The sequence below is a fragment of the Acinonyx jubatus genome, chromosome D3 (assembly GCF_027475565.1).
Source record: "Acinonyx jubatus isolate Ajub_Pintada_27869175 chromosome D3, VMU_Ajub_asm_v1.0, whole genome shotgun sequence".
Taxonomy (NCBI): Eukaryota; Metazoa; Chordata; class Mammalia; order Carnivora; family Felidae; genus Acinonyx; species Acinonyx jubatus.
The window spans coordinates 81,035,820-81,060,841 of NC_069392.1; the positions used below are offsets into that span (position 1 = coordinate 81,035,820).

General features: G+C 37.5%; 1 protein-coding gene across 3 annotated transcripts in view; it reads left to right on the plus strand.

Moving 5' to 3' along the window:
- Nucleotides 1-25,022, plus strand: part of CDH7 (cadherin 7) — a 127,389-nt gene that overhangs the window by 52,934 nt on the left and 49,433 nt on the right. For all 3 annotated transcript variants that reach the window (XM_027069142.2, XM_027069143.2, XM_053205889.1), the window contains 4 exons: nucleotides 1,748-2,042; nucleotides 5,671-5,790; nucleotides 12,777-12,944; nucleotides 15,533-15,720. In XM_027069142.2, coding sequence (XP_026924943.1) covers nucleotides 1,748-2,042; nucleotides 5,671-5,790; nucleotides 12,777-12,944; nucleotides 15,533-15,720 — 771 coding nt within the window. The remainder of the gene's footprint in view (nucleotides 1-1,747; nucleotides 2,043-5,670; nucleotides 5,791-12,776; nucleotides 12,945-15,532; nucleotides 15,721-25,022) is intronic.

Below are 25,022 nucleotides of genomic sequence, written 5' to 3' on the forward strand. Positions count from 1 at the left end.
CACCCCTCTTTCTCTGACTTGTCCTTTGGCTGCAGCTTTTGATGTGTCCACCGCATGGGACAGCGGCTCCTCTCTGGATGCAAGGTCTTATTGCCTAAAGTGGAGGTTGAGCCTTCCAGCAGCCCCTCTCCAAACCCCCCCCTCCCGATTTCATGATCCTGGTCGCAGTATCACCATGTGACCTCAGGCGAGCCACTAGGCCTTTCTTGATCTCAGTGTCCTTATCCGTTACCAGGGAGAGTGAATCCATTCAATGTGAGCGTGAAATGAGTTCCCATGTAGAGAACATTAAGAAGAGTGCTCGACCCCTAGGAAGCACTCTGTAATTCAAACTACTGTGATTCCCAGCTTTCCTGAGAGAGAGAGAGAGAGAGAGAGAGAGAGAGAGAGAGAGATGGAATAGTAGCCCTGAGGATGACTTCAGAAAATTAAGCAATCCCCCGTATTTCAAGAATGCAGCCTTTCCATATGGTGGGTACACATGCGGTACAGTGACCCGCCGGATAATTCCGCACTGAGCAGGGCTAAATTGTAACTTGCACCAGTAATTAATTTTTTTGTATCGGTGAGTCCCGATATAAATTACAGAAACTAAAAGGTGAATCAGCTATTTACGTGTTCTGAAGCAGAGTATAAACACAGCTGTCACAATGTGGTAAATAGAAGAATCGCTTACAGAGACAGTGGTGCAAAAAAGTGATACCTTCGGCACCTACCGTGGCAGGAAGGAAACGTACCACGGGCACACTTCCCTAAGTAGTTTCCCGCATCTTACATTTTTGAAAGGGTGCAAACACAGTTCTGGGCGGCAGTGAGAAGCCTCATTATTTGGTAAATTGGCTGTTTGCATTCATATTAATCGAAGTCCAGATGATAGCGGTTCTAGGGGATGAAAGATTGTGGAGATGACAGATTGGGTCCTGTGTGTTGCGGGTTATGAAGTTCAGGAAAATGTGTAATTATGTCTGAGTTTCCTAAGGTTCTTCTGTTCAACATAATGTTCTGACATACAGTGGGGACGGTTCCGGATATGAAATGCAAATTAGTAGGTGCTGGCCATGCTGCTGATGCCGGGGTTAATCATGCAAATCTAATGCAGTTCTTGGTATTTCAAGAAAGGTTTGAGCTGAAGTCTCAGGCACATACTGATTTAACATTCCTACTTCAGAGAGCAGTGTAATTTTTTTTTTCGGCTTCACATTTTTAAATATAGAACAGGATTTGGAGGTGGATTTAGTGGCTGGACATCCATCCATACTTGTTAATCATGAAAGGGGGTGGGAGGGAAGGGAACCCTTAAAGAATGTGGGGATTTCTAAGCAGATTACATATTTTATTAGATCGAAATTTACAAGTGTTCTGTAGCAAGTCCCTTTGCTTGGAATAAGATCAAATCAACCGATTACACAGGTTTACTGAATGCTCTGTTCAAAGAAGATGGTCAAAACTGGCAAGGACAGATCAAATAAAATTAACACCACCACAAGTTCCTAACTTTGGGAATTCTAGGAAAAAAAATACCTTTGGAAATGAGACTGTTTACAGGAAGAAATGAAATTGTCTTGCTCACAAGTGCAAGCTGACGCATTCTAATAGCCTTTCTGCTGTGCACAATAAGCATCAGCTTATCTTTCCAAGAACAATAAAATTTCATGTACTGCTGCCTGACATAAGAATTATTTTTACCTATCTCCATATCGCTGACGCTCTTGTAAGTTAATCTCATCTCACATGAATTTTTCACCAGCTTCACTCTGATGTTGATAAAGGAGATGGTTCCATCAAATACATCTTGTCAGGCGAAGGGGCAAGTTCCATTTTCATTATTGATGAGAACACGGGGGATATCCATGCTACCAAGAGGCTGGACCGAGAGGAGCAGGCCTACTATACGCTGCGAGCCCAGGCGCTGGACAGGCTCACCAACAAGCCCGTGGAGCCCGAGTCCGAGTTTGTCATCAAGATTCAGGACATCAATGACAACGAGCCCAAGTTCTTGGATGGCCCATACACTGCAGGAGTTCCTGAAATGTCGCCTGTGGGTAAGTCAAGGCATGCTGGTCTTCAGTGTCTGGTCTTAGGGAGTTTGTATTAAAATCATACCATTGGGCGGCTCAGTCGGGTAAGCGTCTGACTTCGACTCAGGTCACAATCTCACAGGTCATGAGTTCGAGCCCCATGTTGGGCTCTTTGATGACAACTCTGAGCCTGGAGCGTGCTTCGGATTCTGTGTCTCCCTCTCTCTCTGCCCCTCCCCTGCTCATGCTCTGTGTCTCTATCAAAAATAGATAAGCATGAAAAAAATGAAAGAAAAATCAAATCATTGTAGGTACTGAAAAAAAAATCACATTAGTATTGGTATAGCAGTTTCCAGGGAGGGTGAGGGGGAAGACTGAGATGTGTTAATAGCCAGTGCCTACATCTAATTATTCAAGTCATTATTTTACTTGGAAAATTAGGCAAGTTTTTCCTTTCACACGGAGATCTTCAGTAAATTATTCAAGCCTTGCCTTTTCCTTTCAAATGTAATATTTAACTTTAAAAAAGATTAAAATTACACCTAAGAAGTTAAAAAAGAATATGTTTCCAGACTTTGCCCTGCGATAATCTCTTCTTTCTCCTGATTAATATTAATGATTCACTCTTCTGAGAATGCTTCTGTGGCCGAGGTATCAGGCAGGCCATCTAACGTTTAGGTCAGCTGGTCTACTTGCTTGTAGAGTGTGCTTGAACTCAAAAATGCCCCTCCGTATGCCACCACTAATTTTTTTTGTAATTTCTCCAGAAACTTAAATGTATGAAAATTTATGCTGAATAGATAATAATGGTAAAGCGATACTCTGTTTGAGATATATAAGAGAGTCATGAAGTCTATTCTATTCGAAGGCCTTTTCACATTGCCCCATTACTGGAAAAATAGAAAGTAAAGTACTATTGGTATGTACTTTACTTACATCAGATAATATAATTTCAGTTTTAAACTATTTATTCAGATACCTTTGGAATATTTTTTAGCCGGTATGAAATTTTAGATGATCTCATAAAACAATAAAAAAAAAAAAAAAAAGATGGGAGCTTAAATAGACCAGTTGAGTTAGATATTTATTTCCTGTCATTTTCAGTTTTGAAATAAGACATGCATTTAAAGTAGTAATTGGCCTTGTATTTTAACATGTAAAAATTTTACCCATTGTGATTTGTTTCATTAAATAAAGGCCACTTTATTCATTCCAGCGTCCAGTCAACATGTCTACCATGGTAGTGGAAAAGATGTGTATTATGTGTGCCCTTGAGGAGAATCACAATTTAGTGCCCCTAAATTTCTGTGTCTAGCAGATGGAAAGGGAAAATTATTTGGGGCACCATTGCTCTAGCTGCTAAAGAAATAGAAACTGAAAATGAGCCAGAGGAATACCATGTTCATGGTCAGGAAATATTCTGAACTACGATGGCAGGATCTCACCATAGTCAGCTTGCATGGAGGAACTTCTTTAACCAAACAGGCATATTCATACTTTCTCAGTACTGCCCACGTCTTCGGAGTGCTTCTTGCTGTTGCTTAACTGCACAGACAACTAGGACAACAGCAGCCACAACAAGATTTTGGAGGTTTTAGAGAAAAGAGAAGGCACATTATCCTCAAAGTACTAATGTTTGGGAAAACAGCAAGCTTTGAGGCGTGTGTAAGCAGTTCGGTTCAGCTCTTTAATTTTCACATTGACATGTTGGGCTTTCTTTGTTGGCTTGCTAAGGTTTTCCTTTGCTACATAGAATGTAGCCACGCAAACTGGATTAATGTGAACTTTTTTCTTTTAGAGGCTAAATAATGCACTGTAGTTTTGATTTCAGTGGTATCACTCTGATATCAAACAGCATGCTTATCATGCACACATGCAAGTTATTTTAGCTATTTGACTCCACCACGTTCAGGACCTTTTAGGAAATGATTTTTAGGTGTCTTCTGGATTTAATTGACATTAATTGGGACTACTAAAATAGTATCGGAATTTAAACTGAGAACAGTAGATATCTACATTAAATATGTTATGTGGATCCATAGTGAGTTGTAGTTCATCAAAGTGTTTAATTCTAACCAAATACTTATAAAAACCATTAAGTAATATGGCATATACAACACAAGCACTCATTGTTTAATATTCATGGATGTGGTTTTCGATGGATGCTAATTTTAGATTGAAAACCTGTTAATAAGTCCTTAGGATAGTTCATCTTCGCCAGAAGAGCATAGATAAGCATGGACAATTAAAATTATTTAAAAGTATGTGTACATGTGTGTTGGGTGTACGTACATATGAGTCTATATATAAAGTAAGTTTCTTAGTGAACATTTTAGAAAAAAAAGTCATATACAACCAAATTTACCAAAATGGTTTTGTTTTGTTTAGGCTCTTTCCCTTTCAAAAGAATTAGAAAATCACTACTTAAGCATATTACCAGAGTAAATATTGCTGTAAAGATGGTACAGTGTAGAGAAAATAGAGAATGTCAAGGTCATTGGTTCTAACATTTTAAAATGATCTCAATTTAATTCTGAATATTTTTAAATATACATCATTCACTATTTGGTCCTGCCAGGCATCCACACGGCACAATCAACTAAGTCTGTCAAATTAAAAAAAAAATCAGAATTTAAACAACAGTGCCATATACATAGCTTCTTAATATGCACCTTTTTTTTTAAAAAAAGAAAATGGGATTGTTCATGAAAATCATAGTGTGGAAAAGACAATAGATTTGTAACAAAATGGACACCAATGACTTTTTTAAAGGGCTTAGAGAGGGAAATCTATTTAGAAATATATCAAGATGAAATTTTAGATTAAAAAATATTTTCAAAACATTTGAAACAAACTTAGAAGAATACATAAAGAGATTTGCCCCATTGTCATCAATAGGACAGAAATGATAAAACAGCATGTGCTTAAATACATAAACTAAGTAAATGTGAGTGACGGTTTTAAGATTATACTCCAAATGGAAATAAAAAGAACAGATCGCAGTAAGTGCTTTGCATGTGGAGTAAGTGAATATACAGTAAAATGAGGAAGCCGCAAAGCATTCTATCACGCGCGCACACACACACACACACACACACACACACACACACACACACAACCCTGCTGATGCAATTTTTAAAGTTGCTGTGCTACGAATTTTCTTCTTGGGGCGTGTGGTTTGCATTTGATTTAATGCTTTTGTTTTTAAATCAATTCATGGAAACAATGAAAACTAAAGCTGAAGAGATGCCACCTAATATCCAGTTAAGTGTATCCATCAGAAATTGTTTATTCAGTGAGACTTGGAGAGATTGCTTTTGATAAAAACTTGTTACCTGCCCCTGATGGATGAGAGGCCGAAAATTTGAGTCCCATCCAGTTCTGAGTATACTCGTAATGCGCATCATCAATCTTACTTTTTTGCTAACATATTTTTGTACCCCTTAGATATTTCTGAGGGCTTCATTAGCATTTATCATCGTTTTGGGTGTGTCATCTACAAACCACATGTCCATTTTTCATTTGCCTTGAAGTAAGAAAAAAAAAAGAATTCAAAACAAATCTAATGGAGAATCTTCAGCAGTGTGTGGGTTCTTCTGTGTTGTGGCATTTGGAAATTTTTAATTCATTGGTTTTTTGGATTGGCATGTAGGGACCTCAGTGGTACAAGTGACAGCAACGGATGCTGATGATCCTACATATGGCAACAGTGCCCGAGTGGTCTACAGCATTCTGCAAGGACAGCCATACTTCTCAGTGGAACCAAAGACAGGTAAAAAGTGAAATGTGCCTCTTCGTGTAACGTCATCATTTATCTGTTGGCATAGAATTAATATTAGTGATTTTTTAAAAAAAACTCTGTTATTTATTTTTTATCTTGATTTATTTTTGAGGGGGGGGGGACAGAGAGAGAGGGAGACACAGAATCCGAAGCAGGCTCCAGGGTCCGAACTGTCAGCACAGGGTCAGATGTGGGGCTCAAACTCACAAACTGTGAGATCATGACCCGAGCCGAAGTCGGATGCTTAACCAACAGAGCCACTTGGGTGCCCCATTAGTTGTTTTTATGCGATATACTTGGTACTGATAACGGATGCTACGTTATTACTGGGCTTTTCTCAGTGGGTGTCCTGTGGTAAGAAACAGCCGATGATTTATAGTGGCTTTAACATCTTTTAAGAATATTTTATTACATTTATCAGAATTTCTAGCAGAATTAAACAGAGTATTATATATTTAAAAAGTATTGCAGCTGCTGTCTCCTGACAAGAGAAGAAAATCTTGATTATTTATGTCACGTGTTATTTTTGTCTTGCCTCCTCTAACTCATTCACAAAGGAATCGCAGGCAGTTAAATTTAAATCTCAAGCAAAAATCTCCCTGCCATGTAGAGGAGTAGGTAGTCGGTTCTGTTTATGTGTCTGGAGTCTGGTTTACTCAGGGAAATTAGTTTATGTTTTTATTTTTTATATTTGTCAATATATGAAATTTATTGTCAAATTGGTTTCCATACCACACCCAGTGCTCGTCCCAACAGGTGCCTTCCTCAATACCCATCACCCGCCCTCCCCCCCCACCCCCCATCAGCCTTCAGTTTGTTCTCAGTTTTTAAGAGTCTCTTATGCTTTGACTCTCTTCCACTCTAACCTCTTTTTTTTTTCCTTCCCCTCCCCCATGGGTTCCTGTTAAGTTTTTCAGGATCCACATAAGAGTGAAAACATATGGCATCTGTCTTTCTCTGTATGGCTTATCAGGGAAATTAGTTTAAATGTAGTAATTCGGATGATGAGCTGCCCAATCAAAAATTAAGTTGATTCTTTTTTTTTTTTTTTAATTTTAGAAGAGAAACATATTTTTATGAGTTGCAAGCCTGACTGTGTGGAATATGTGGTTGGTTGGCTAGGTGTTCTGTTTTGCTCTGGAGCTGGAATAATTTACATTAAGTAAGACCATAATTTGGAGTGCTGTTATCTTGGATAGAAAATAATGGTTTCTCTGTTCTGCTTTTCTGGCTCTGCGTGTTGGGGGTGGGGAGGTGTGGAGATGGGTGGTTTGAGCCGATGATTTTCCTCACCACCATGAAATCCAGAATTTGTCCATGTTGTAACTGTTTTGTCTTCATCATGAAGAAAATGATTTTTCAAACAGCCAAGCTTATGATTAGGAATATTGGAGAGTACCTGTGACCTTCGATGCTGATTTGAATGCTACTCATACTGTGTTCCATATTTGTAAATGGTAATATTGATTCATTTTCAAATCACTATGGAGGATCCATAGTGTAAGTGTCTTCTGAGAACGACAGGGGTAACGGTCTGCGGGAACAGAAAAATAAAATTCGATCCTAGCTCACCATTAGGATTTTTACAGAGACTGCGTTGCGTCTTTCATACCAATATGGTGGTAGAGTGTTGAAGCCACCTGGACAGTCTAACAGAGAAGAGACAGTTCCGATTAAGCAAGTATTGATGGAGAAGTAAACAAAAGTATTTGATTGGTGATATGAATCCTGTGACTATGGAATATGTGCTTAGATTTAACGATAGATCTGAGAAGCCTAAATTCACACACCCACCCATTCCCTTATATATCTACTCTTTACAGCCTACAAAGACATTGACAAGTTTCTGACAATTTGCTCACAAATTATACACTTCTGCATTATATAACCTGTCCAAAAATAGCAGGCACTAATCCCTAGGGTTCAATATTTTGCGGGAACTCTTGATTGGCCGGTGATTTTAGGTTTGTGGTAAGATAATAGTTTTTTTTCTGAAGTCCAGTGGGGGTAAGGCCTCTGATTAAATGGACAATAGTCTGTGTCGTGGGATCACATGATTAGTACTTCAAATTAATTTTAATTTCAGAATCTCAAGGATCGTGTAGAGTAGGAGATGAATTTAGTTTAATTTTGTTTAGACTTTTTCATACTGTAATTATGGTAATCATTGGGACTTCTCTTTCTAGAGTCATTAGTGCAGAGAGATTCTGGGAATTTTTATCCTCTGCTAATTTCTCGTATGGATAGTGTATTATTTGCACAAATGTATTTTTTTTGACAGAAATGGAAAGTTTTCAATCCTTAAGGGCATGGAGATCTGTAAATGAAGTTTAACTTAGTCTTCATATTCGGTGTCAGTCTGATTTGTATCTATGTGAGAAATAATGTGATTCTTCTAAACCTTTAAATGGAAGAGTTTTTGAGAAGAAAGTAAAATGTTTGATAGGAAAAACACTGAAAATATGCTAACTCCAGTATTTGTGAAAATAAGGCACAGAGCATCACTATTAGGTACATTTCTGTAAGTTTAACTTTGGTTTTCTCTTTTCTAATATTGACAATACCCACTACTGTTTATTAACCACACATGATGAACCTAGCATGGCTAAAACCTCCAGTCACATATTTCACCTGTCGCACTACTCACAATCCATGTGACCAGAGGGTAACTGTATTTTCTACCTTCATTTCTCCATCCATAAAACAAGAACGCAAGTAGCTGCAAAAGCCAACGTTGACAATTTGCTCTAACATGCTAAAGGAATGGTGCTAAGAGGAGGATAAGGCAGCATTAAAAGGACTGTAGAGATGCCCATCCCTGACTCCGTGATGGCGACAAACTTCTAAGAAGCTTGTGGTCATTCTCAGGTGTTCATCTACTCTGTAACCTGCAAGCAAATAGATCCCGTGTTTCTGCCTATTTGATATGGGGCAGGACTGGCTACATAATTTGCAGTTCAAAATGGAAAAGCAGGTGCCGTCTTCTAAAATTAATAGGATTTCAAGATGTTATCAGCAGAGCAAGAAACCAAGCATGGGACCTGTGTGCCTGCAAAGGGCACGTGGCCAACGAGGCTGGCCCTGCAAAGTGGATTGAATGGGTAACGCCACTTGTCATTTAGGAGTTTCTTCTTAAACGTGAGAGGTGTAACTGCGTGATACGCACGTCATATGTGACATGCCTACTGGTTAAGTCATAATTTTACGCAAGTAATTTAGTCATAAGGAAGCCTGCCTCCCAAGTATGGCCTTTGACTGCGTTCCATTCTGTGGTGTGGCTCAAGGTGTGGAGGGCCCTCACTCCCATCAGGGCTTGCTGAGGACATCCTCTCACAGGTTGGAAGAGTCCATTCCTCAGCGACTCTTCATTTGAAGTTGACTGCTTCAGAAGCTTCCATGTTTACTATCATTGGCTCTTCCCTGGCTTTTTTGGTTCTGTTTCACATGCTTCACTTATCGATAGACCAACAAGGCCTAGAGGCACAATTTAGGAAAGAGTGTAAACTAATAGGAAGAGATTCAGCAGGTACATCTAATGCGTCCCAGATCCGCACAGCATGAAGCCCCGCAGCCCTGTGTCACCTGGGTCACGTGGTTGCCGAATCAACTGAGACCAGCCCAAGGCCTGAGTGTGCAGACGCCTGGCTTCAATGATTGTTTGGTTCTCTAAACTGGGGTCGATTTCAGAACCGGCTCTTATCTGTTACATTTAAGACATATATAAATTCTTTAGAAGATTTCATGGTAAAAGAATATGCTTTAAAAAAACCAAAAATCATCAGTGGCTGGTAGGCAGAGAATCATCTGAAAATTTATTCCCAGACTCAAAAGCCAGAGAGATGTTCAGCAGTAATGAGGATAAATTTATGTTTCCTATGCCCAGTACTTTTTGTGACCATGGATTATAAACAAATGAAAAGTTCTGGGTGATTGGGTCAGACGATACATCTATAGAAAACTGATTATTTCAGGAAGCTTAACATCTGAGCTCATCTCTCTTTTGAAGAGCTACAGGATATATTCTCATCATAAGGGGCTTAAAATGACTGATTATTGAAATTAAATAATATTGTTGTCTTCCATGAAAATCTCACGGAGCTACAGGGATCTGGTTAGAAAAGACTAGCCTTTACGACTTCAGAGTTACAGAGTGAACAATTTGCCGTATGTGTGTGTCCCTAATATATAGCAAAGTGCAAATCAACTCCAATGTATGAGAATTCTTTTCCAAATGTAGACAATTTTACTTAAAAGTAAAAAGCTAGCAAAAGTCATCGAACTGGAAATATATTTTGAATGTCCTGATGTAAATTCAGTTCTCTCCCAATTATTCCAGTCTTGTCAAAAATATGCTTAATATTTGAGGTATTTGGAAATTACCTTTACTACCTGGATTACTCTGCAAACGTTGTGATGATTTTTGCTTTAGAAAAGTGCTATTTATAGGATTACATGTAAAGAAACAATTAGAGGTGTGAAAAATCAGTGAGTAACTTTGAATACCAGACTTTCTTAATAGTGCTATATTTCCTTACAAACATAATGCCACCAAGCAAAACCATGAAAGGATACAGTGTTCTCCTTGTTGAGTAGTTGAGATATTAAGGGCTCTCTCCACAACATAATAAAGGTGCGAGGACGAAAGTTCACTTGTACCTATTGATATTAGAAGGAAAAATAAGAGATGCGTAGAAATTAAAAAAAAAGAATGGGAAATGATTCTAAACATAACTCATTAATATTTTGTCATCTAATGATACACACTTAATGCTCCAGTATTCAAGATGGCCAATCCTCAATTTATTAGAAGAAAAAAAAAAGGTTAGAAATAAATAAAGGATGATTAACATGAGAAACATAAGAAAGGAAAACAAAATGAAGAGGTTTAAGTCCCAGAACTCTTAGACAAAGATTATTTATGCTCATTATTACTGAGATCAGTGCTCACTGTTTTATGAATTGGGGTTAACAGAAGTATTGAAGAACAAATATATAATATTCATAGAACCGTGATGACACCAAGAAAAATATGTATTAGACACTTACCAACTGAACCAAATGACTGTTTCCTTCAATTTTCATGTCTCTTGGGTATGTCATATATTAAACACAAGCAGTATGTAGAGAGCCAAAGACTTCAGTGAAGGAGTCACTTAAAGAGACCTTGTATTGCTGTGTTTGTAGCAAAGGTGCCCAATAAAAGAAAGTGGCTAACGTTTAAAAACAAAACGAAACTGCCCAACTCAAAGAAGTGTAATCTAAGCACTTAAAATATGGATGTGCTGTTGATGTGTGTATGTGTGTGGGGGGTGTGTATTTGCTATCTAGTGCTCAGACTAAACAAAAGTATGGTTACTTAAGATAGTTTGAGTGCTGTTTAACTTGGAATCTTGGAACTGATAACAAATTGCTTAACCTTTAACTATACTATTGAAAAGCTTTTCTCGTCTGTTTCCCATGCCTAGAACAGTTACCATACTGTAGAATATCGTAAAGTATAGGGCAGGCCTAGTTTAGTGTCACCTAGGCTTATACTTCGTGCTAAAATATAACACAAACTGTATATGAAATGTAACACATATTATATATAAAATGTAACGCGGCATTATTACATGTGTACGTTGAATTAGCAGCCTTTAAACTATTTAAATTGGCAGCCCTGAAAAAGTTATAAATTTGGAGAATATAACCTTTTGTGTTAACCATGAGGAAAGAAAGAACCTTCATCCCAATTTAAAGAGCTGTTTTCAGTTATTTTATTTCCAAAGAACCATCCTCCATCAAGCAACTTGGTATGAGAAGTGCAGAGTACCAGAGTTTCTCTTTGTCGGGTCTGAATCAGTGAGGATTTAAATTCTGACTTCCCCCTAAAAGGTAGATTCTGTTTAATAAAATACATTAGACATCTTTCAAGCTATGGTCCTACGTGGATTAGTAAGACAGTCTGTTGGAAACGATGAAATTGCAAGAAATCTTAAAGATGACCTCATATTGCGAGTTTCAAGGTCTATATAGATCGTTTTTAAATAGGTTTTTTGTTGATATCACCTTTGTGTACATGTACTAAGTATGTTAGGTATATAACACACATATAATTTGTATATTTACATATACATGATTAAACTAAATTCCACCCCATAATTCAATATTATTGCCTAACATACCTATGCAATAATTAAATAGTTATTAATATAAAACAACCAGTTCAGTGCAACAATGATTAGTCTGTCAAGTTTCTCCATTGAGCATCATGAAACTCTGGAATCAATTTCTCATACATCTGAAGCTTTAAGTGTGATCGATATTCAATGCAACTGATTAGAAGCAAATAACAACAAAACACATGAATGTTTTCAGTGTTGCTGATTTATATTAACATAGTTGTTCTCATCTTTGGTGCTTTGTCAGATCTTTAAGTATAGCATAAGATCATCCTGCATCATAACCACATCCACAAACATAGCCATAGGTTGAAATGGTGTTTTTGTTAATAAACGCAAATCATTCTCATTTTTTTCTTTGTAGACTATTTCAGTTGTTTTGCTCAAAGAGAGGTGGTAGGAACCATAGCCGAAAGGTTTTTGGTGATTTCATGTCACCTGTGAATGAAGTTGTTGGAGAGCGTGAAAGAGAAGAAAAGGAGAGTTTTGTGACCATGTACCTATATGGGTAACTGCCCATCATTGTAGATAAGGACTTCATGTTACTTATTTATTTTCATAAAATCTAAACATCATCTCTCTCTCTCTCCAGTATCTAGAAGCCCTGCTTGTCCATGTTATAGCATTCTCTATGTTTTGTAATATTGTGTATAATTATTGTACCCCCTGGTCTTTAATATGCGTTAAGATTATTTAAAATAAGCAAAACAACAAAAGGCAACAACTCAAGAGCGACTTGCTACCTCTGTCAGTGTTCTTCGCCAGTATAAATGCAATGATTCATGATGCGTTTTACTGGGATTTGAAATTTTACAGGAGTCATCAAGACCGCCCTTCCAAACATGGATAGAGAGGCTAAAGACCAGTATTTGCTTGTTATTCAGGCAAAGGATATGGTTGGTCAAAATGGAGGACTCTCAGGAACTACGTCAGTCACCGTGACCCTAACTGATGTCAACGATAACCCACCTCGCTTTCCTCGAAGTAAGCTGGTTTGTTAAATGTTCCAAGTCCCCTAATTTTCCTTGCCAGTCTATAATGTCTCTCAAAGGGAATTTTTCCAAATGCTTTTCAGACAAGTAATTATCTTATTACAGGGGCGTGGTTTTAATTCAGAAGTGTGGAAATCCTATCTTTGTATTACTTCTGTCTTCAATATATTATGGTTTTTCTTTGGTTCACGTTTTTAATACCGGACAGTTACTAAGTTTGTTTATAGATTCATCTGTTCATTCTAAGATCTTCTTTGCACACATTCTGTAATTATGAGATTGTTGCCAATTAGTAACATTCAAATACATACATTCTGTACACTGACAGTATTGATTTATTTTTAAAGAGAAACAGAGAAGAAACATGCAGCATTTTCATTTTTTACTCTACGCTTTTTTTTTTACCACTTCATGCACATTAAACATTCCTATAGGAATTCGACCACCTCTTTCTTGTGCAAACGTTCAGTGTTTCAAAAGTCAGTTCAAAGAACCAGAAAACCATATGGCCTCAATTTAGTTTCTATGACCAAAGTGGCTTTTGACTCAGCCAAGGAAAAGGAAAGAAAAAATCTAGGTAGATATGTCTTGATTATATAAAAGCATTTCATCTCAGTCTCTTTTAGTTTTTTTTTTCTTTTTTTTTTTGTGTGTGTGCAGTATTTCTTTACAACGCTCAGGAAAATTAAGGAAATTGTATAGACTACAATATCTCTAAAATGTTCTATAGAAATGGGAAATTAAGCTCCCTTACAGATCTCAGAAACCAATAAACTCAAACAAGGAAGCTTTCTCTGTAAACATGAAGTTGCTATATTTTCCAGCAAATATTCCATCTGTGGATGTTTCATTATTATTTTACACATTTTTCATATTTATATTATTGTACAACAGACATTTTAAATTTTTTTAATGTTTGTTTGTTTGTTTATTTATATTTGAGAGAGAGAGAGAGAGCATGAGGTGGAGAGGGACAGAGAGAGACACACACAGAATCAGAAGCAGGCTCCAGGCTCCAAGCTGTCAGCACAGAGCCCGACGCAGGGCTCAAACCCACGGACCATGAGATCATGACCTGAGCTGAAGTCGGATGCTCAACCAACTGAGCCACCCAGGCGCCCCTATACAACAGACATTTTAATGCCTCCACACAAAATAAAGTGAAATTACTCGAAATTCAGCATTCATAAAAAATGAACTTACCCTTAATTGTGCCTTTGATACCTTATAATGGGAGAAGAGAGGAAGGTTTTGTAGAATAAACAAAACAATCATATAATTATATTGGGCTCACAATCAAATTAACTGTTCTTCTTTAAGCCTACAGTGATAAGAATTGATACTTAGAATTTGTGTTATTCCAGTTGTCATGATTGGATAAGACACAGTACAGGTTTTCTAGCTTACTCTAGATACTCTCCTGCTCATTAAAGTGAGGGAAGGCAAGGAGGGAAGGCTCAGATTTTCCGGACTGCCTGTAGCTAATATTCTAACCTTGAAATTTCTGGATTTTACTAAGGTCTCTTACGGATGTGTGAAAGAGATCACTTGAAAGTCATCAGCATCTCTTGTCATTATTATTATTTTTTTTAATCAGTAACTTGTCACAAAATTTAGAAAATTGCCAACAATAGTAATTCTGAACTGAACACGTGGTCCCTTCATATGGATACATTTTCCTTTTTCTGTTCCTCTTGAAGAGAGTCTTTTCATAAGAAAGTGAAAATGCACCGTGTTTAACAACCAGAAGGGAATGGAATAGGTGGAAAAGGCAGGAAAAAATAGAAGATCAGGGAAAACTGTTTCTGAGGAGTTTTCTAGTTTCAAAAGGATGGTTCATGGTCATGGTCATCTGCTTCCCAAACTTTTTTTTTTTTTTTTTGACTCTGAGGATGGTGAAGAGGAATTTTTACAAATGAAAGTTTGAAAAGCTTCTCTGTTTTTGCTTCTCTTTCCTTTTGTTTGAATAATACGGCCTCTGCTCTTGTGCCATTGTGTTCCAAATCACTTCTACATAAACCCACACAGATAATCCTTCCTGATAAATCTATGAGCTAAAACAAGACCAATATTGTCTTTCATCAACTCCCTGGCCCAGTTTTCTGATACTTTCATAGTAACAGACACTGTGATGTAAATTCTAACAATAATTCATCGGTACTATTTAGACCTGTATTTGCCCATTGGAAGCCTAAGCTATACAATTTTTGTTTTTAATATTTACAGTAATTATATTTTAATTATGTCGATTCACTGGTTATCTAGTAATCTTCTTCATAATTGTTTTAAATATATTTTATTATTAAAAGAAGCGTATTTCCCACCACTAGAAAAACAAGAATTGAGATTCTTCTCACACCTTTCCTCAGACTGTTTCTGCTGTTATATAGTGATTATCTAACCATCACCATGAGATTTCTCGAGTCTCTATGAAACTCGTCATTTATCTGATATTGTCTCAGCATCTTTTTTTAGGAACTATGAACACAAATTAAGCAAGGATGATGCAAAAGAACCAAATAGGTTTTATTGGTTAGCTTTTGTATAAAGCGTGTTCAATTCTTGATTTGAATTTCACAGGGTCTTACCAGTATAATGTCCCAGAATCATTGCCAGTGGCCTCTGTTGTGGCCAGAATCAAAGCAGCTGACGCAGATATAGGAGCTAATGCTGAAATGGAATACAAAATCGTGGATGGTGACGGATTAGGGATTTTCAAGATTTCTGTTGACAAAGATACACAGGAAGGAATCATTACTATACAGAAGGTAATATTTTCTTTATTCTTATTTCCTGGGAGGGTGACACCACGGAGCATACTAAGAACCATGTTTACTTTGATGGAAGAATGTATTAGACAAAATGAATGGCCATATGGAAATATTGTTATGTTATCTTTAGGAAGAAAGCTATGCGTTTACTTTTAGGTGTCAGAATCATAGAGAATCGCGAATGGCATTCGTAATCATGCCCTGCAAGTCTGTTCTCTAAGTAAGAGGATAGACTTATCGTAGTTCTGTGACCGAAAGGCCCACTGGCACATTAACTGCAAACTGTCAGCACAAAGCCTGCCACCAGGTTTGAACTCACAAACCATGAGATCATGACCTGAGCTGAAGTCAGAGGCTTAACCAACTGAGCCACCCAGGCACCCCACAAATGTACTGTTTCAAATGTCCTAATGGAGAGGGGAAGATGTTTCTTTGTTGACTGTTCCAGGAATGAAACCCTAAAATCAACCACAAGTCTTCGTTAGCAAACTAGACAAACACTCCATCTCTGTGAAAAAAAGTACAAACTTGGAAATAGCAACCAAAGTGTTGAAGACTTGCTACATTATCAGTTATTCCTTTTTAAAGTTTATGCTAATTGAAGTACTTAAAGAATTCATACAAGCAGAGCATGAAAAGTTGTGAAGCCTATCATAATCCCTTAAGTATAAGTGCAGAGGAGATAGAAAATTATTATAATCCTAACTAAAGACTGTCATAGTATATTTAAATTAGCTCCCAACACTGATTAGATATGGGAGAAAATGAGCTCTTTACTCCCTTTGCTCTGTATAGACACGATCTTTAACAACTGTTAAATTAAAAAAAAGGGAAAAAGGAATTATTACAAAATATATAGTCTTATTGTCTCAACTAAGTACTGAAAATTAAAACGTGAAAATCCCACCCCCCAAATAATGGAATTTTATGCCAGTCTGACAATCCAGGTGTATAACTCTGTAATTAACACTCCTGGATAATTAACACATGTCAATAAAGAAAGTTATATTTTAGTTGTTACCGGAAAACATATGTTTGATTTCAGGCCAATGGGCAAAACATTTCTGCAATTATTTCCAGTGGACAGCTGCTGTTTTAGCTCAGCTGGTGACAATCTGTGTAAAAAAGTTTTAATAACTAGGACAGGCCAACTGTTGGCAAAATGTTTTGTTGTCTAAAATAAAAGAAATGCAGTAAAGTACAGTGCTGCTCAGAGATTTCAAAGATTCAGCTGAAATATTCATCTGAAATCAGTCTGTTCATACTGAAAAATTTTTAATATATATTGAAATTATTTTTGTTGAACACGTGCATTTCATATATTATAAATAGAGCATAAATCATTGAAAAACATATGCACAAATATATATTTGATATTTGTTGCAGTAATAAAATTATGTCCAATTTCTTAATATTTTTTGAAGTTTTAGAGAATTGTTAATTCTGGTCACAGTCAAATAGGATACTTTTTTTTGTTTTCTTTTTTAAATTTAAAGCTCTGAAGTCATTTCTAACTTCTCTTCTTTCTCCTTTTTGAGCCATATTAGCTCTTGGCTGTAGGTTTATTTGTATTTTTCTATTGTCTTTAGCACTATCCTAAGGTTGGTTATCGTTACTCACTCCAAAACTATTTTAAAAGCTCCCGAGCTCACAACCTGTTTCTAGCTTCTCAAATCCATCTTTTGTTTAAATTGCTGTTCAAAATTCAAAACCACTTTATTAGTCCAACTAGATTGAAAACAATCTCCCTTATACTAAGGAAATAGAGGAGAGTGATGCGACAAAGTGATAAGAGGCAGTAAAATAATCATTAAAGAGGTTATATATTTAGAAATTCCAAAGAATTCATTGAAGGATTTTTAGAATTAACAAGAGCTTTCAATATAAGAGCTACAGTAGTCAATTTCAGTGAAATTGGGGTCTGTATTTCATTCCAGGTAAAATGCTTCCAGAAGTTCCTCACAGGGAGTACAGTGAGCAAAAACCTGTATGAGTCCCATAAATTCAGTATTCTTTCTGTACTAGAGAGTAGTGAAATCATCTGTGAAATCCAGAATGGATTTTTGAAACTGAGTCACGAGAGCATTCTTACTAAAACCGGGAAATTCTGAAAGAAGACAAAGGAAGCATTCTTCCGTTGTTCTTAGACTATTTTAAAATTTTCATTTAGAAAAACAATAGAATGCTATGGGGAATCCATAAAAATGACTCTTTTGCGATAGGTTTTTTAGTCTCTCCTAACTATAGGAAAACATCTACAACCAGGTGCTGCTAGGATTTGATGTATGTATTTATTCTGATGATTGTGAACACCTCTAAAGATTATTTCACATTTGGACAACCGAGTCCCATTGTCTCCATTCAGATAGTCATTTCTCTTGGAATTAGGTTATTTTGTACCTGTGAACCGTGCTTCATAATCACCTGAACTTGTTTTCTCTCGACTCTGTAGTATAATAAAACTTCAGTTATTTGTTTTTTCATAAACAATGCACTGTCATGATTATAATGGGATTTATTCCAGTTTGAGAAGATTGTTGTCATATTTTGAGACATTTACATATGTTACACTTTGCACAGAGTGAACTTAAGAGCAGAGAGCGAAGAATAGGAAAACTGTCTTTTTAAAGAAGATACATTAGTAAAAGAGAAATATGTACAGAACTGTGGAAGATTACTTTAAGTTATGCTATTATTGCCCCCATGTCTTGTATAAAAAATGTTTATAAATAGGACCAAATAGGCAGAATCCACAAGGCTAAAGGTTTTTGTAGGTATTGCCACAGAATTAGTTTTCTGCAACTTAAATATTCCCTCTATACATTAGGAATAAACATGATTACATAGTTTAAGTGTTGTTTAAAAATTATGACAAAAATACAGTGATTCACAGTCAAAGTGCCGTACAAGCTGGTTCTTTGGCCATTTATGAATGATTTAATGATAACCTTGGCGAGCAGTTCTACAGGGCTTCAAAATTCACAAAGTGTCAACATAAATATTCCTCCATGTGAGTGAACACTGTTTTTTTTCCCCACTTAGAAGTTCGTCTGCTTGCAGTCTCATATCCTAATTTACAGGGGGTGTCCTTTAGCTTTCTACTTTTCCTTTGAGATATGTCAGTCCTGTCTCTAAAGTACTTCAGTTTGCAATGCAAGACCTCAGCAGGGGTTAACGACGCAGTTTTGCTTTTCTAATATTCATTACCATAGAGTCACAGTGCAGTAGAAAAGGATGTGTGTTCAAGACGCATTTCCTGTGAAGGACAAGTACACATTCCTCTCTGGCCAACAGATGGTGTTTGGTGGGTCACATGGTCACTGTCAAACAGCATATTTAAGCTGCTTCTGGCCGATTCTGTGCTATCTTCATAATCTCCTTATATTCATACCTTAAGAAATTCAGAATGACGCCAAAGCCACGAAATAATAAGGCATTACTGTAGAAGGATCCGTAAGGTGGCCCGCACCCATCCACCGCTGGGGAGAAAGAGTTCAAATACGCAGTTTCCTTCCAACCTTCAACTCGGCCGCAAGGATTTCTGAGCTCCCGGGTTTAACATCTTGTTATTGAAACGTGTCCTTTGTCGACTACTTGAAGTGCTGAGGGGCTAATCCCCAGAGTCAAGTTTGTATTTCAGCATTTCATACAAGGCTGTTTGTTGGTGTATAGTGGAGGAAACTGACAACATTCACAATTCTTCTTTTTCTTATTATTACATTTTTCTTTCAAGGATCCAATTCAATTAATCCCGCTGTAGAGTCACGTTCCTCAAAACGGAACAAAGATGTTTCCCTTATTTGACCGTGAAAGGCACAAATTTGGAATTAAAGGCTGACTGTCATAAGGTTAATACAGTAACTCTAGTTGACCTCTGAATTTCAGGTTATATTTTCCAATTAATTCAACCCATTGTTACTGTATATATTTAAGTAGATCCTTCTGTCATTTTAATCATTATGCTCATGTGTGCATATGTATAGATTCTCTGCATATCAACGTATAAACTTACCTGTGTGTGAATAGCCAAGAGTAGAGATGAATTTAAGGTCTTAAAAAGGAAGAAATTGACAGTCTCTGAAGGAAGTTGATAGTAATGTACATGTCAATGCATGATAGTCTTGATCAAAGAGGCAAAGGCCATGTTCGCTTGGGAGTATTTTCTGTTTGCTTTGATTTTTGATAGTTATCAGAGCAATGTTCTTGGAATATATGTATGTCAAAGACATTTTTCAGTGAGTCCATCACTATTTTTTTTTTTTTTTGCTTAGTATAAACAAGTCACAGATAATGTACAAACTTTTCCTTTACTTCTGTCTCTTTTTCCACGGTGTGTTGTATCCTAAATTAGCTTCAGTGGGTAGGCTTCCAAGAAAGAGATATTTAAGAAAGAGATAAGAAAGGATTTAGTGATTGTGTAAGAAAATTGGAGAGAGAATTTAAGGAGAAAACTAATGTTTCTAGCATGAGTAACTGGGTAAGTGTGTCCTTGAATAGGGGTGTGCAAATGATTAATATGGTTTGGAATACACATGAAGCACCTATGATATCTGGATAATAATGTCTAGGAGGTCATGAATAAGGATTTGCAGCTTAAGGCAGAGGCCTGGAGTACAAACTTAGGTCTGGGAGGCATTACCATATGCATGACAATTACAATTAAAGGGACACTGGAGAATTCCCTAAAGCATGTATGGAAAGTAAGGGAAAGAGGTGCCTGGCTGATCTCAGGGTTGTGAGTTCAAGTCCCGCAGTGGGCATAGAGCTTAGTTAAAAAAATAAATGAATCAAGTGAGGGAAAGAATGCTTTAGACACTAGTGAAACTGAAAACTTTAAGTTAGAAGGGCAGAGAAGAATTCAAAAAAGGGAAATTGTTTTATTCTTCCAGCATTAAGGTATTTGCAGAGAGTTTAAAAATAAGTAGTCAAAAAGCAAATTAAATACATATATATATACATATATGTATATACGTATATATGTATATATATACACATATATACGCATATGTGTGTGTGTATATACGCATATATATGTGTATATATATATATACACATATATATGCGTATATATGTGTATATATATACATACAGGGGTGCCTGGGTGGCTCAGTTGGTTGAGAGTCCGACTTCAGCACAGGGCATGATCTCACAGTTTGTGAGTTTGAGCCCTGCATTAGGTTCACTGCTGTTAGCACAGAGCCTACTTCAGATAGATCCTCTGTCCTCCTCTCTCTGTCCCTCCCTTGCTCGAGCTCTGTCTCAAAAATAAACCTTAAAAAAAGTATACAAACACACACACACACACACACACACACACACACACACACACACAGAAAAGTGATTGCATATATTATCAATAGAGGAGGGAACTGATGGAGCCTGGAATCTATTTTAGGTGATAAAGACAGAATATAACCAATCAGGAAATGATTAGAAGAGTCAAGGGCCTGGAATTCAAAGAGATCACATGTCTAGACATGACCCCCTCCCACCATTTCATTTGGTCATTTCAAGGCTAGTTTGGTTCACTTTTACTGGCTATGCTGCCATCACCTGTCACAAACTGAAGCCACCAACTTTTATTCTGTGTCTCTCCACAATTGTGTCAGCCATCCATTGCAACTTAACCAATTACCCCCCAAATGGACTACTTTAAACAACAGTTTTTCTTTAGGTCATGACTTTGTGGGTGAGCAATTTGGTGGGGGGTTAGCAGAGTGATTTTTCTGTTGGTCTTAAGTAGGCTCATCTAAGTGGTGAGCTCCTGGTCAGCTTGGTGGCTTCTCCATGGAGTTGGCTGTCTGTCTGCTGGGACAACAAGAGGGGCAATGTGGCTCACATCATCCAACAGCTAACCTGGATTTATTCCAAGAACGGCAAGAACAGAAGCTGCAGGGACTCGCGACGCCGATGTCTAGAATTGGCTCATCACTGCTGCCACATTATATTCATCAGAGCAACACAGGCCAGTCCGGATTTGAGCAGTGAGTGGAAAACACACACATGTACAAACACACACGAAAAGAAAGGAGCTATAAAACATTGTGGACGCTGGGAAAATAGAAAAAAGATTTTGAGTCCCAGCTGTGCTCCAGAGAGACTCAGCTCAAAAAATCTTCACGGTGCACATAGAAGGAATGGTGGAAGTAAGAATCTCAGGTCAGCTGACGTCTACTCTCGCCTTCTCTCCTGTGTCAGCTTTACTCACAAAATAATTGTGTGGATCAAAATAAATCAGTATTTGCCACCGTTTGGTAAAGGCTCCCAGGAAAACACGAGCTAAACTGCCTTTGGGTCATAATCTGGGTTCAGCTTGCATGAAAATGCGTGAGACCCTTCTGTAGGGCGTCCCTTGGTATCCTCAGTCGTGCATGCTGGGAAATAGAGACCTCTGCCTGGGCTGTTGCGTGAACCAGGTATTAGATGCTGGGCAGGAATGTAGTCTTTTGCAAAGGCTTGTTTCCTGTTTTCTGCTTATGAAAATCAAAACAGTCTAGTAAATTCACAGTAGGAGGTTCTGGTACACAGAACCTGTGCCTTCCCAGAGAGATCTCTACATCCTAATCTCTGGAACCTGTGAATAGTTTATATTACAAAAGGAATTTTGCAGATGGGATTAAATTAAGGAACTCAGGATGGGGAGATTATCCTGGATTATCTCCTTGGGCTCAATGTAATCACAAGGTCTTTACATGAGGGTTGCAGGGAGGGTCAGAGTCAGAAAAGAGATATGATAACAGAACCAGAGAAAGAAGTGATACGTTTTAAAGATGGAAGAAGGCGGGCGTAGAGGGGGGAGGCGCGTGCACCTGGGTGGCTCAGTCTGTGAAGCGTCCGACTTTGGCTCAGGTCATGATCTCACCGTTGTGGGTTCTGTGCTGACAGCTCAGAGCCTGGAGCCTGCTTCGGATTCTGGGTCTCCCTCTGTCTCTGCCCCTCCCCGAGGCCTTGAGAAGGAACACATCCCCTGCCGATACCTTGATTTAGACTTCTGCACTCCAAAGTGGCAAAACAATACTTTGATGTTTTTTAAGCCGCTAAATTTATGGTGGTTTGTTATTGCAGTAGTAGGAAATTAACACATATGTGAAATGGAGCATTTCTGTGAGTGGAAAAGCTAATCCAGACAATAACATAAAAGAGAAAGCAAGACATTAACTAGGCCTGCATAAGAATCTGGGTAATTCCTGATTTAGGCATTCTGTGCTCAAGTTGAAATAATGTACAATGGCAGTGCACATTTTGGTGATAACGGCCCTCAGTGTCTCTCACTCGAATCTCACCCACCCCCCCCCAGTATGGACTGCTTGTTTCCAAGTCAGTTTTATAGGATTTCTCCCACTTTCTTCCTTTTGTCATCATCCTGAGATTAACTCCTACTACTTTTGTTTTTTTGTTTTAGACGATCTGATTTATACTTCCGATTCATTCTGATTTTCTTTCTTAGTCTGTGGGAACAAAGACACTGGAGCCACCCTGTGTGATTAGGAGCAAGAAAGTCAATCTGTCTTGACTCAGTTCTAGATTTGTTAAAAAGATCTGTTAGGAGCTGTATTATCTTGTGAGAATCAATGATGTTAATAATACTGTTAAACACTTAGCATGATAACTTGCATATGGTAAGGCTATATAAATGTGTTGTATTTTTATTTCTTTTATTATTTTATAAATTATTTTTTAGAGAGAGCATGAGTGCAGGAAAGAGGCAGAGGGTGGGAGGGAGGGAGAGAGAGAGAGAGAGAAAATCTTAATTAGGCTCCACACTCAGAGCAGAGCCTGACATGGGACTCGATCCCACGACCCTGGGATCATGATCTGAGCCAAAATCAACCAGCTGAGCCATCAAGGCGCCCCATCAATGTGTATGGTTAATGGGGAATACATCGAGCAGCTTATAGTTCTACCTCTTTGTGGATTAGTTCAACTAAAAATCTGAAATGTATGTGCATTTAACTGTCTCAGATTTTTTTAAGTTACAAAATGGAGATGTGTTATGATGCCTGCTTGAATTATCTCCTTTTTTTCATATCAAGATTAAGAGATGTTAATTTAATTACTCATAGAAGTCAAAAGACACCTGTGTGGCTAGATAATGGAGATAGTTACTCCCGATATGTATATCTTTACTTTATTCCTAATGGGTTGACATAACTTAATGTTTCGGGCTTAAACATTTCTGCAGTTATTCGTAAGATCTTTGGTGGGGTACCAATTTACCTATAGAGTACCAAAAATTTTCTGTGTAGTAATAATAGTATATTAGCAAAATGTGAATATTTGTATCAAGTACCTGATACAGAGCTGCGTTAAAGTATAATTTTTGAAAAGTTAAGATAATAATTCTCCGAGAAACATAAACTGGACGTGGTGGTGTCTCATAATCTTTTTTTGCTTAGTCTCAATTTGCTTATACTTACTTTGCGACATTTCAGATTATTTGTCCTTAAATATTTTTAATGCATCAACATAATGCATCCAAATATAGAATCATATAACAATTTGAAACCTGTGTTTCCCTTCTCTTATCCTCTATTAAAAAAAAAAAAGTACTCTATTGTCCAAATCTGAACATAGGTTTTATGATTCACAAAAGTTTTCAAGGCAAATAAAACCTTCAGAAGATGCTAAAATCACTTGCACCTGTCAGCAAAAATTGCACTGGACAATTTTAAACAGCTTAAGACAGACTTCAAGGATATTGCAGTAGGAGAAGGAGACCATAATTCAGTCTAAACTCAAGTCAGAGGAGGGCGCCTGTGTGGCTCAGTAGGTTGAGTGTCCGACTCTTGATTTCGGCTCAGGTCATGATCTCAGTCTTGAGATTGAGTCCCACGCTGAGCATGGTGCCTGCTTGAGATTCTCTCTCTCCCTCTGCCTTCCTCCACTCCCATGCACACTTACTTTCTCTTGCTCTCTAAAAAAAAATTTTTTTTAATAATAAACTCAAGTCAGGTGAGAAAGAGGGCTACCGAGTTAGAATTTAGTATCTACGAAGAGAGGTAACGACATTTGTCTGTCCTGATTGGCTTTACCCAAAAGAAAATAAGATTTTCTTGTACCTTTATGACAGGGGGTAGTTTTACAACTTGGAATAAGGCTTAGACTGAAGGTTGGCTCCTACCCTCCACAGCAGCCAGCAGCTAGAGGGTCTGTCTTCCTTGATAATGACATTTCAAAGAGATGGCTCCCCATTTCTTGAGGAAGACATTTCTGGGCTGTAAAACTGGCAAGATTTTTTTTTTTTAATTTACCTCTCAAAGGGGCAGAGAATGGGCTTATGATACAAGCTGTCTAAGAAA